The 12,686-nt window shown below is 40.4% G+C and overlaps 1 protein-coding gene across 1 annotated transcript in view; it reads right to left on the reverse strand.

The window, feature by feature from the left end:
* Positions 1-12,686, reverse strand: part of ADGRD1 (adhesion G protein-coupled receptor D1) — a 127,433-nt gene that overhangs the window by 33,958 nt on the left and 80,789 nt on the right. The window contains exons 16-18 of the mRNA XM_065646347.1: positions 10,809-10,912; positions 8,519-8,630; positions 3,970-4,123 (exon numbers count right to left, since the gene is read on the reverse strand). Of these exons, the coding sequence (XP_065502419.1) occupies positions 3,970-4,123; positions 8,519-8,630; positions 10,809-10,912 (370 nt within the window). The remainder of the gene's footprint in view (positions 1-3,969; positions 4,124-8,518; positions 8,631-10,808; positions 10,913-12,686) is intronic.

Below are 12,686 nucleotides of genomic sequence, written 5' to 3' on the forward strand. Positions count from 1 at the left end.
TAGTGTGACTCTCTATCAATTTTAAATGGTAGTGAAGAAGAAAATTAAATACAGAGTTCCTTTGGAAGATAATAAAACTCATGCAGATGAAACATAGAGCAGTCATCTGCATAAAAAGAGCTGTTAAGTCAGTGAGAATAAAATGGTCTGCAGCCTACAGTGCAGTGTTTGCCTTTTCTTTGCATTAACGAGATATTAAATGGATAACAGCAATGGAGACAGAATCAAGGTTTTGTTACAGAGAAACTGGAGTATTTTTCCTTGAAGAAATAACCATTCAATAAATTCCATAAAGGTTAAAAAAAATATATGTAGTTCAAGGGGATCATAAGATTTGATCTGGACTGAAGAATTTATATGGATTATATATTATACACAAAAGTAAGTGGTTTTATTTAATCTTTTGTCAGTAATAATTACGTAAGGGCTGTAAAGATTAGTCTACACTCATAATAGTTAATGTTAAGGTTGTGCTGGCACTGGTTTTCATCCATGAGAGGGTTATGTTTATGGTTTTTTTGCTGTATCTGGATGTTTTCTCGGTTAGCAGATGCTACAAATATGCTCACCAACCCTACTCCAAATCACCAGATTTATGTTGCAGCAGCCCATGCTTTCCCGAGCACAGTATCAGATTAAAACGTTCCAGCAACACCTTTCTGGCAGCTGATGTACGGCAGCCCTAGAGCAGCACGGGATCACACTCAGCCGGGGTAAATCAGGCCACATGAGCCGTGTGCCGGGGCAGCTCCAGCTCCCCGTGCGCCCAGACCAGCCCATTTAAAGCTGCCTCCCAAACTGGGCATCAAAATCCAACCTGCGGAGTGGGCAGAAGCTCTTCATACCTGGCACAGCAAACCCAATAACACAACCCTTGTGCAAACAAAATTCTCCCTGAATTCAACCCAAACGCAGTCACCAGGGAGAAGTCCAAAATCAATGCCAGCAAAGTGCTCTTCCTCAGTATTAAACTTCACATCTAATCCATCTGCTTTATGTTTCTGAGGCGCTAATGATAAATAAAATGGAAAATGCCTGTAAATCTGTATGCCGTGTTTTGAAAGCTGGTGTGTCTTCTCTACATAGCAAAAAACCAGACAGGCTATGGCAGCCCTGTGGCAGACAATTCAAAGCGATTTCAGGACATTATTTCTAAAAGGCATTTATTGAGAAAGATGAAGCACTAGACACAAATGAAAGTAGATTTCCTTCCAATACTGAGAAGATCTACTTTGCTTGAGTGGGAAAAGTATATTCTCCCATTTGTTTTGTAAAAGTTAATTTTCTATGATTTTCTTCTGCCGTGTTACACCGTATCTATGCAGAAGTCTGGGACTACGTCAAGCAACAGCAAATAAAGAAATTTAGGTCTTTTGACAGCTCAGAACAAAATTTTCATTCTAAGGCAGTCTGCAAGGGAAAAGAAATTGTCTGAAACAGGAAAACATGTTAAGGCCAAAGTGCCACAGCAAAATCTCCAGTATCACAAATTCCATCATCAGTGTCCTACAAATGGGTGGGTGGGAAAAGTTTTGCTACAATAATCTGTGTGTGATGCTGAATCACCAAGGCAACAAAGTATTCTTTTCCCTCAATCAGCCTCTCAAGGTAGTTTTAAAGGTAGGATATTATCACCTTCCTCAAATTGCTCTTCTTTTGAATTCCTGACAACTGCAGCCTTTGAGGTAATTTTAGCGCCCTTGGGACTAAAGATAATACACAAGAACTTCAATCAGCTCCGACATTTGGGATCCTGTCTCTCTGATTACTGGTGAATTCATTTTACAGGAGTAATATCTCTCAGAAATCTCAATAGATGTTGGGACCTCAGTGATGCTCAGGGTAGAGTTCCCTGTTCCTATCTCCTCTCATTGCCTCAAGTTTCAATTTGTCATTAATATCGACTTTGCAAACTTTTACACGTGTACCTAGTCCAGTGTTTCTGCTTAAAAAAGAATGATAGGTCTGGGTTTTTAAATTCAGGACTGGGGTTTGTCATTATTGCAGGAACTATGAGATTGCAGAAGTTCACTTTCAATTAAAAGCAAGGAACAAAGAAATTAACTGTCCGCTAATGCAACTACCCATTGTCATATGCAATAAAATGAGGCAAAATGCAACATTTAGTACTAGTCTTACTGCAGTCGGATGCCATGTTTATCCTTGCGTCTTCTAAATCACTTTGTACCTCACTGCTATTTTACAATAAATAAACCATACGCAAAATGCCAGGAAAAAAAGGGTAAAGGTGCATTGCGGCACATATAAATCGTTAATTTATTTTCATAAGGTAATTAATGATTGATTGTAAATTGAGTTAATCAAACCATCTGCTATCAGCAAATACCCCAGTGACTTAAATGCCAGTTCGTATTATTTTATTAACTTTTGTGGCTTTTTACATAATATTTCTGAAGGAGAAGGTGTTCTCAGGGGCATTTGAGAACACTTTCTTTGGTTTGATCCACCTGGATTTGTATTCCATAAACTCTGGATTAAATAAATCCACAAGAAACCACTCTAACACCAGCAAGTTTCTCTGCATTTAGGACTGAACCTGGAGGAATCTACGGATCTCCAGTGTCTCCAACCTTTAACCTGTCCAGGTTCTCTCACTTTTGGGTCTATACACATGAAAAAGATTTATTACTCCACTTAGCCTCTTTTGGGTAAAAAAGAAAGAAATGTATTCAGCAACCACAGCTTTAAGGTGCATACTGTTGGCACACTGGCCATTCCTTCGGAGCAAAAAAATAATCTTAAAGCAACCGGGATAAGGGCACATATATGTGATACCCTTGAACCTGTCACAGAGAAACAATGAGAGCAAATGAAAAACCCTTGTAACTAAGCAAACTGCAGTTTGTCCCCACAGTCCAGCAGATATTGTGTTCACCAGAGGACGGCAGCAAGTTGCCCTTAGACAGAACTGCTAAGCAGGAGATTTTAAAATAAAAAAGGAACGATGAACAGAATAAAAAGGCCGTATTTGAAAAAGACAAGTAGGCAGCTGTCGAAATATATATATATATATATATATATATATATATATATATATATATATATAAATAAAAAAGTGAACGGCATTACTATCACCCAGATCTGCATGGTGCCAATAGATATTAAATGTTCCAATTATGACTGCAGTGTGTCTGTATTACTGGTATAATTGCTTCTCGTTCAGCTTCCAAATGAATTTGTGGGGGGAAAGATAATGTATGTTTTAACATATTTTGAAATTATCTGTAATTACATGGATATTCATTTGTTATCTTTTAGTCTCTCTCATTTTGACTCAATGTATGAGGTTTTCTCGTAACTATGGACGTTTGTCGAGCGTCACTGCTGCACTGCGAGCTTTCATCTGCTGGGAAGAGGCTGGAACAAAATATTCAGTTTCGAGTCCTCAGTATGCACACAGATAATATAATATTTCTGTCACAGCATTTAAAAAGCCATGAATTGTTATCTGTGAGATTCCGGTGTCATAGAACTAGTTTTTTATTCTGAATAATAATATTGAGGTTCCGTGCAGCCTTTTTCACCTGAGCATTTCAAGGCACAAAACATCGACTAATGAAGTCTTGTGATACTCCTGTGCTGCTTCACCCATTTTTTATGTATGAATTGCAGAATACAGACAGAATAAGGCAGTGTTGTGAGTTAGAGCCAAAACAAGAACATACCAGTGCAGTGAGGCCGCCCCCCACACCCCTGCTATTGATTCCCTAATTAAGGGTCTGATCTCTCCCAGTGAGGTCATGAAAATAACCGCACCGGGATTAGGTTTAGGGAGTATAGATTTTTAAAGTCTCATTACAGTCCAAACGATTATTCATTTTGTTATCCAACTGACCTACTCTCAGTAAGGCAAACTATGATCATAAAATGACAATTTTAGATACTCTTCTGAATATAATCTTGTCCTACAGTGAGAAGACTTAGAGTAAACAGCTACTAAGTGCTTACCCCATCCAATTCCATAATAATACAAGTGCTTGCTCTCTTCTGATCCAAACACTTTGATCACCATACTGTAAAGATGAAATCCTTCCACCAGCATCCATGCAAATGCACTCAGGAAGAAAAAATGAAGGAGAATGGCCAAGATCTTGCAAGGCACCTAAATTAAGGAAAAAAAAAAAAAAAGTTACTTCTTTGTGGTGCAGTCATATTGGCTTTCCTTTTTTAAAAAAAAAATTCTGCATACATTTACAAAATAAATGCTTAACCATGAAGTATTCTTAAATAACAGAGCACTAGGGAAATTCATTTTTTTACGGCATTCAGAGTAACAAATCCTCCTACCTTTTCACAAGAAAACAAAAACCATTGCCAAACACTGTGTGGAAATCCAACCTGATTATTTATTTATGCATAAGCAATACTCCTACTGAAGTCTACAAAACATTTAAGAATTCAAACCTGAAGGGTTGACATCCCATTGCTGAGCCTGTAGTAAGTACAGGAGAGTTAAAGGAGCGGGGGCACAGGCACTGTCCTCCATCCCGCTCCCTGTTCTGTGATGGTAGGAAAATCAAATGGTTCCTGACTTATTTTCTACTGAGAACTAGTAGAAAGTCAGTGGATCAGTTAAGTTTGAGTGAAATATGGAAATTTTAAAATAAGGTGCCATGTTGTACCTGCTCTTTAGTTACACTTCGCCATCTGGCTTTCCTACTTTGCTGTTATTCATATTAAAAACCGGATAACACAAAAATTAAATCACATTATATTGCAGTGTCTGTCTGTCGTGGTTAGAAATTCTATAAAAGTCCCACATGCTCCTCCATCAGCAATACTAAACCAGACATTTTAAAAAATTACCACAAGCTATCATTGGCTCTTCTGCCCTAGTTGCTCTATGGTGGGCATCTAGTTTGCACATCTTTTTGAATTCTTCGTTTCCCATAGTATAAATTACACACCAGCTGTATACGAAGCCATTTTTGACAAGCACATGTCTAAGTGTTTGAGGCAAAGAACTGAAAGTCTTATCTGTAGCGTGTTTACAGACAGTTCAAATCCTCCTTGATAGTCCTTTACTCACTTTGTGCTACCAAAGTTCTGGAAATAGGAGCAAATACAAAAGCTTAAGCAACACCTGGTGTAAACTGGACTACCTGTTTCGATTTAGACTATAACTTGCTTCAAAGTGAAATAAATACTGCCCCAACAGAGAGAGGAAAGCCAGGACACAGAGGATGCAGCGAGAAGTGAGAACATCCCCGTGAGTCCAGCTCAGGCCTGTCCCACCGTGGGCTTCGGGAAACGCCGTCTGCGCTTAAACCCTGGATGTTCCTTAAAGGTGTCAGAGCAGCTCCCACAAGCTGCTCCTGAAAAAGATCTTTGCATTTTTCTCTGAAGTCTCCTCTCAGGCTGCCTTATGAAAACAGGCAAACCCAATCCTTTCTTCTTCCCCACTCTTCACGTGTTCGCACGGCACGTTCTCCTTTCCCCACTAATTGCTTTTCGAGGATGTCTCACCACAAGTGGTTTCGCTCATCATGCAGTAATTGACCAGATGTGGCTGCCGACGATCTTACCACGAGATAACCTTGTTTGGTTTGCTTTCAGTTAAGGCAAATTGTAAACACGCTCTTGGAACGAATCCCAGCTTTATCTCAGTTTTGCATCTTGTAGCATACTGATGGTGGTCATTCTGCTCTGTAATGTGACATCCCTCCTGTGACACCCACAGGATCTCAGAGGGCTTGCCTGCATGCTCTCCATGTAAATAGGATGACTTGTTTCCCCTCCTCACCTGGACCAGTCACAGAAACCTATCCAGGCAGGTGGAGTCTGTGCTGAGGAAGCATTACCAGTAGGAACCAGTTTGCTGCCACACTGGTCTTCAGACAGCAATCATTAGTTCCCTTTGTTGCATCAGCTTAGCTGCCTGTGCTGGCATTTTATTCTTTTGGTTGATGGTTCATGATTTTGTGCACTAATTAAAATCAAAGTGTTGGGACTTGATAGTATAATGACAACTGAAGCCTTCCCGCACCTTCTCACTGGTGCTCAGCTGGTCCAGAGCCAGTGCAAGGGCATTTTAATGCAAATCCACTGGGAATACACATATTAAAAAGCAGCAATAACTGTAGTTTTAATTCTTGTAAGTGAGATCTGTAAGTGCTTTAGTGTTTTGCAATGTTCAGTGAAATATAACTAAACCAGATTTGATTATTGACAAAACCTGTAAAAACCTTTCCAGTTAATTTTATCATAAGGCTATGAAATCCATTTTAATGCCTTTTGATTTCTACTGGGAGATTAATCCATGAAAATATAAATGCAACATAAAGCTGACTTACAAGCTAGTTCTGTCAAATGGATACCTTCCAATTTTTGAGTAGCCAAACAATATGAATCACAAAACAGCAGAAAAATAAAATGTAGTGAAGTAGCAGGAGGCTGGTCTGTATATAATTTTACATACTATCAAGTTGCAGAATTTTACGTAAAATCCATAGCAGAGTTACTACTCATCCTGTATTTGTGCCTGAATTATTCCTTTGAAGATAGTCCTAAATGACAGAATTGCCCTCTCAAAAAGTCATTGAAAAGTTGAGACCTTCCACATTAAAAAAAAGCAGCTGCCCCTTGCTGTGTCATATGATGCACACTGCTTTGGGGACAATACCTGTAAAAACACAGATCTCATTACTGTCACTCTCCCAGTTGACTGCTTGTGAGTCTGTGGAAACAGAAAACTCAGTTCAGCCAGTAGCAAGGTCTGTCGTGTTAGAGTTGATGAGAAAATAAAGCAGACTCTCAGAAAGGCCTCTCAGAAAATAGCCTTTTGTTTACTGAGGACAGTCTTACAAGAGATAGGTAAATTTGCATACATTTGCTAAATTCAGCTTATAATAGTGTTTTCAATTGAAGCGGCAATCTTACTGCATTATACAGAACCCTCTGCAAATGTCCTTCCCTGCAATCCATATGCTGCTTTGATACACAGGCTGGAATTTCTGCAGATACATATATCATAGGCACATAAAATTTTGCAGTTGTGCTGGAAAAACACAGTGCTACCTAACACATTATACTTCCATTTTCATTTTGCTATGTCCAAATAATACTTCACTTTCTCCCACAAACATGCTCAGATCTTCAGAAGGCTTCAGTAGCCTGAAGAAATGTTGATGGTTAGTTATTTTTAAATGCACATTGCTCTTTGTGATCCTGTTAAAAAATGCTGTTCTCTATAGCAAAAAGTAAGTAACTAAGAGCAAAGTTGTCTGAAGAAACAAAACCATCTGTTGCTGAAAGTCAAAGGGAAGTCATTAGACTGGCATGCGGACAGCATAGATATTTCAGGGACTTGGCAGTATAGGAAGAAAATGCTGTGTGCAAAGATATTGGTATTAGCAAGATCAAAGTCCTATTAGTGAAAACAGAGTTTTGTGGTTAAAAATTAATCCTACTCTTCAAAAGGAAAACTGCTGTAGTATAAATTGTAAATTATTAAATATTACATCTGAAATTACCAGGTGAATATGGCATGCTATATCTGGAACCAAAAATTCAATATCTGTAGAGACAGCGATGGGAATAGGCAGTGTAAATGCAGCCATGCAAGTGATGCCATTCCCGGTCCCACTGTTTTTCCCAAACTCGGACCACTTGTCCTGTCAAGCAAGGACACTTATAAACTGCTTAGCACTAGATACATCCATCTTTGGCAGAAATAGATTCAAAAAATAACCCCTTCTAATTTAAACACGGCCTCCCTCTTTTTTTGTAAACTATCATTTAGCAATCCAATTAAAGCAGCAATTAAAGGTATTAAAGCTGATATGAAAGCTAGTGAGAACAGAGCAAGCAGAAGGTAAGGACATGAGCCTAATTAAAGGATGAATCACAATAACCCTGACACCAAGAGGTTAAAACAATGGAAAAAAGTGTAGCAGATAGTATGTCCACCATGCTTTTCAACTTTAAGACCTTTCCAGTGTTGTGCCCTACAATTACTGCTGTTACAGAGGAGACAGGACTGAAATATCTGTGGATTCTGTGGGGTGTTTCACTTTGGGAAGCCTGTGGCATAAAACAGGCCTTGCTTTCCGTATGCTACTATTTTGATTCATCTAAATGAAGTTTTGGATAGGTTTAAGAGAAAGAAAAATATGCACCTATTAAACTGCAACTTAAGTCTACGTGAGTGTTTCACCAGCTTATCTACCTCTGCTTAACTAAACAAGCAAGACATCTGTGCATGCGCAAGGCACATTATACATATGAGGGGACATTACATTAAGTTCTCCATTACTATGGTGATTTTTCCATTTGATGGGTGCTTATCTCATTCAGTTTTGCAAACATCCACGCATGGCTGGATACTAAGAGAACACTATTTGGATACACAGAGGTCTTTATCCAGTGTTGCGGGATGTCGTTTTTGCCTAAGGCATGTTAAAACTGGAGATCTCGCAGGCAAGACACTTTCTTGCATGTGGCGTTCACTCCATGGAGGTGCCCCGCAAAAAACACAATTGCTCTTTTCAGCGCTTACCGTTCCAGGGCTGAACTGAAAGCTGGTGAGAAGCAGGATCTGGGCCACCAGGACAGCAAAGGACAGGTTGGCATGGATGTGGTATCGCTGGTTGCGGATGGTGCTGACAGACCTGGCAGGAAATAGAAAGATGCATGAATAAAACAGTATTGCAAGAAACAGGAACGTATTTATGATTTATCAGCAAGCATTTTGATTGGCTTTTAGTCACTCGTTTTGTTGGAGTTACCCTGATGTCTCCTGAGCACTCCTTCCACCAGGTCCGAGTGGCACCTAGCTGGTTTCTTGCATATTCTGCTGCCATCCTGAAGGCAGCAGAAAGACTGATTTGCACATTAACTAGCTCTGTTAATGATTTGTGATAGAATATTTACAAAGGGATTGATCCTGAATGGTGCTGAGCTGTCAGACGTGCCGCTCACAGAAAGCTTTCTGCACCTTGCACATCCAGCACACACTGTGCCAGGGCTTCTGCCTTTATTTTGTTGGTATTAATATTTGCCTGGATTAGAAATAAGTGAATGTGAAAAGGCTCTGGTTACAATTTTGACTTTGCTATTATCAGCTTTTTGAGCTACTTACAGGGGTGGGCAGTGCCCATCTTGACAGAGACCTGACCTGGAATACAAAAATCATTTGAACCTCTCTCTCTCGGCTTTGCAAAAACCAGCTGGAGATCTGACAAGAACATGCTTTCCTGGGAGTCTCCTGACCTCGTGCTTCTGTTCTCATCCAGAAATAGGAAGCAGAAAACAAACATACACGTTCATCTGAACATTTCAGGCCTTTCACATAATTTTATTCTTGTTTTTTTAAAAAAGAACAGTACTAGCGATAACAAGTTCTCTATTTCAATCATACTGCCTGGCAGCCCCTGCCACCGGCTTTCATCATTTCGGGAGACCCGGGTCGTCTGGCTGTGCGAATGGCAGCGCTTCCTGCCACTGCGACGTGTGCTCCCATCCTTTTCCTGTGTCACACTGGATGGTGGTGGTGGCGTTTGCAATCCGGTGACGCATCACGCGTGTCCCCTGCGGCAGGTGACCCAGGCTGGACAGTGCGGATGACGGTTCCCTGCCAGCCCTGCTGTTCCAGCACCGATGCAGCCGGTGCCCCACGACAAGGGAGCGAAGAGGGAGGATGACAAGAAGTATTGATGTCCTAAAAGTAATTCAAGGAGACAGGCTGCGCTGCCTGGCGCCAATGGCTTTCTAATAAGGAAATTCACGTAGTTGCAAACTGGAACGCCGTTACCCAGCAGGCGAGCAGGGCTGCCCTCCTGGGAAGCGGTTGTCCTTGCCAGTATGTGGAGTAGCAAAGAACTTGCCAGATTCCTCTCCACTTACCTCACGGTCATCTAACAGTACATTGCAAAATTTCACTTCGGCTGTTTAAGGAGGCCCTGTTCTCCAGTGAAAACCTAACCAAGTTGGTTTTAATTGGCAGTTTGAATGGTCCTGTAAGCAGGTGGGGTGCTCAGCGCTGTGGCAGTCAGCTGGGTCCAAGCTCTCTTTCCCAGTCTTCTCTTTGCCTTTGGTTTCTCGAGCAGTTTGCAGCCCAGAAGCAGCAACACCAGCTCCTTTTGCTCCTTTTTCCTTTCTAAACACTATAACATCAAATCTTGCACTCAGACAAAAATGGAGCCGATCATTCCCCTTAGCCTAAACATGCAAACAGCACAATGCCAGATAGGCAAACGTTGGACTGACTTAAGAGTGAATTTTGCCACGAGTTACACACTTAATCCAAGTATGACCAACACAGATCTTGACACTTGAGAATAATACAGGATTTGGAACAAGCAAACATTGCAATAGGTTTACTGGGCTTCATAAAGGCATTTTTCCTAGAAACTGGCCACTTAACAGGATGTCCAAAAAACATGCTTAGTCATAGAAATAAAAAATCAAACTCTTGAGTAAGAAGTACATGGTTTAGTGTGCGGAAGGAGACAAGAATCCCATTCCTGTGCTCCAAGCCCTTCTACAGCCTCCTTGCAACATTCCTGATCTATAGTAAAGAATTTATAGCAAAAATCCAAAAATACCTCGTAAGATGGAAATAGCTTGCTATATAAAGACCACCCCATTTCAGGAAATGAAAGTAATTAAGAAATAACCAACCAACTGTTACAAATACATGTGCAGAATATAATTAAGGAAGGTTGTAGAATTAATAGCTTTTGTTTTATCCTGAGCACCTGAAAGGATCCTAATCAGTGGCCTGAAATGCACTGCTTGGCTTTCTGCATCATAGTTGCTTGGCAGTTAATTAAGTTAAAATTACTCACGACAATATAGCAAATGTGACCAGCGTGATCGTCAAGCAGAAGATGGACAGAGCACAGCCAATGTAAGTGATGGAGGAGAGGGCCACCTGGTGTTCTCTTGTTAGCTGTACACAAAGAAAAAAATATTTTTAAAAAAATTAATTGATTTATAACACTACAGAACCACAGGTCAGCCCCCTCTGCAGGTAATGTTTCCTCCTCCATCCGCCCATATATAAGCTGACGTTCGCAATCACGTGCTGCTGTTTCTAATACGGGAAATGAAGAGTCAACTCCAAACTCAGTCGCGCAGCCAGGGCATCCGCATGCCCGTGGCATTTTGGCTCCCTCTTTCACTTCATAAGTCAGTATTTCCTCAGAATAAGTTCATTTCTCTGCTGCTGTGACGTGGTCAAGCCCAAGATTAGAGCAGTTTCTTGGGCTGCACAGTGTCAGCAACGGGATCTTAGGCAGCTCGCGGGACACTTCGCTAATGCTCTCACGCGGCAATAATCTAGAGCATTGTGCAAATACCAGAAGTGCTTCACAGCAGTGAGAACTGACAAACCGAGGTAACCCATAAATCACAGGCCATTTATAGCCCACTCATTTTGTTTGATGTATCATGTTTTCAGTGCCCGTTGGAGGAGCTGGACTGACATCTACAGAACAGAAAACCACCGAAAACGCCCAGCACGAGCAGTCGGAGTGTGAGCCTCTGCTCTCAGCCTCTGTTTTTACCTACAGGCACCTTTTGAAGAAGTAATTCAAATTTCATGAGCATTTAATCTTTAACTCCATAGTGTCCACTACTACAATCACAGAACCATATTTAGGGTGGAAGAGATCCTCCAGTTCATCGAGACCAACCGTAACCCAACTCTGGCTCAAACCATGGCCCTGAGAACCTCATCTACACATCTGTGAAACCCCTCCAGGGACAGTGACTCCGCCACTGCCCTGGGCAGCCCATTCCAATGCTTCCGTACCCTTCTCGTGAAAAAATTTTCCTAATATCCAATCTGAACCTCTCCTGGCACAACTTGAGGCCACTTCCTCTTGTTTTATCACTTGTTAATTGGGAGAAGAGACCAACACCCTCCATGCTCCAACCTCCTTTCAGGTGTTATAGAGAGGGAAAAATCTAGATACCTTCAATGGGGGAAGGACAGTCTGTTTTAACCATTCTTCCTGAATTAATCAGAAAGCATGCTTTAATTGTCCATGCAAGCTGTCATAAAAGAATGAGAAAAAAGCCGCACCCAACAAAGAGAGCCAGACAGTATTAATATCTAATAAGTAGAACAGAGCCAGGCAGGAAGGAGTTTTCTCATCTCAGAAGAATTTTTCCTGACTTGAATTTGGATAGAGTTGACATTTTCGTAAACTGAAGATTTGAAAAAAAAAAAAAAATGCGGTCAATCAAAAAGGTTTAATTTTGATATTTGAAATACAATGTTTTTATTTCAATACCTATTTACTATAAATTAAATTCTCAGCTGAAAACTCATTCAAAATATTCATTTATTCTGAAAAATACTGAAAACACTAATATATTTTTCTTTTTTTTTTTTTTTTACAGTAACTCTAATAATCCTCACAGTTTGGGATTTTCTATTATTTTCACACACACACAATAAAGTTTTCCCACCAACAAGTATTTAATCAGAGATCATCAAACCAAACCAGTTCTACCAATAAATTCCTATTGAAATTCCTTTTAAAGCAGAGAAAAAAAAAACACCACCCACAAAACCAAACAAAACCAAAAAAACCACACACACAAAAAATGAAAACAAGAACAAAAAACCCCCATTTTAAACGCAGACAAAAACGACGTGTTGTGTAGGTGCATTTTTCTTGTCAATGTCTGCCAGGGGTATCAGCTCACGCGCAGTG

This window comes from Caloenas nicobarica, chromosome 16 (assembly GCF_036013445.1).
Source record: "Caloenas nicobarica isolate bCalNic1 chromosome 16, bCalNic1.hap1, whole genome shotgun sequence".
In the NCBI taxonomy this organism is placed as follows: Eukaryota; Metazoa; Chordata; class Aves; order Columbiformes; family Columbidae; genus Caloenas; species Caloenas nicobarica.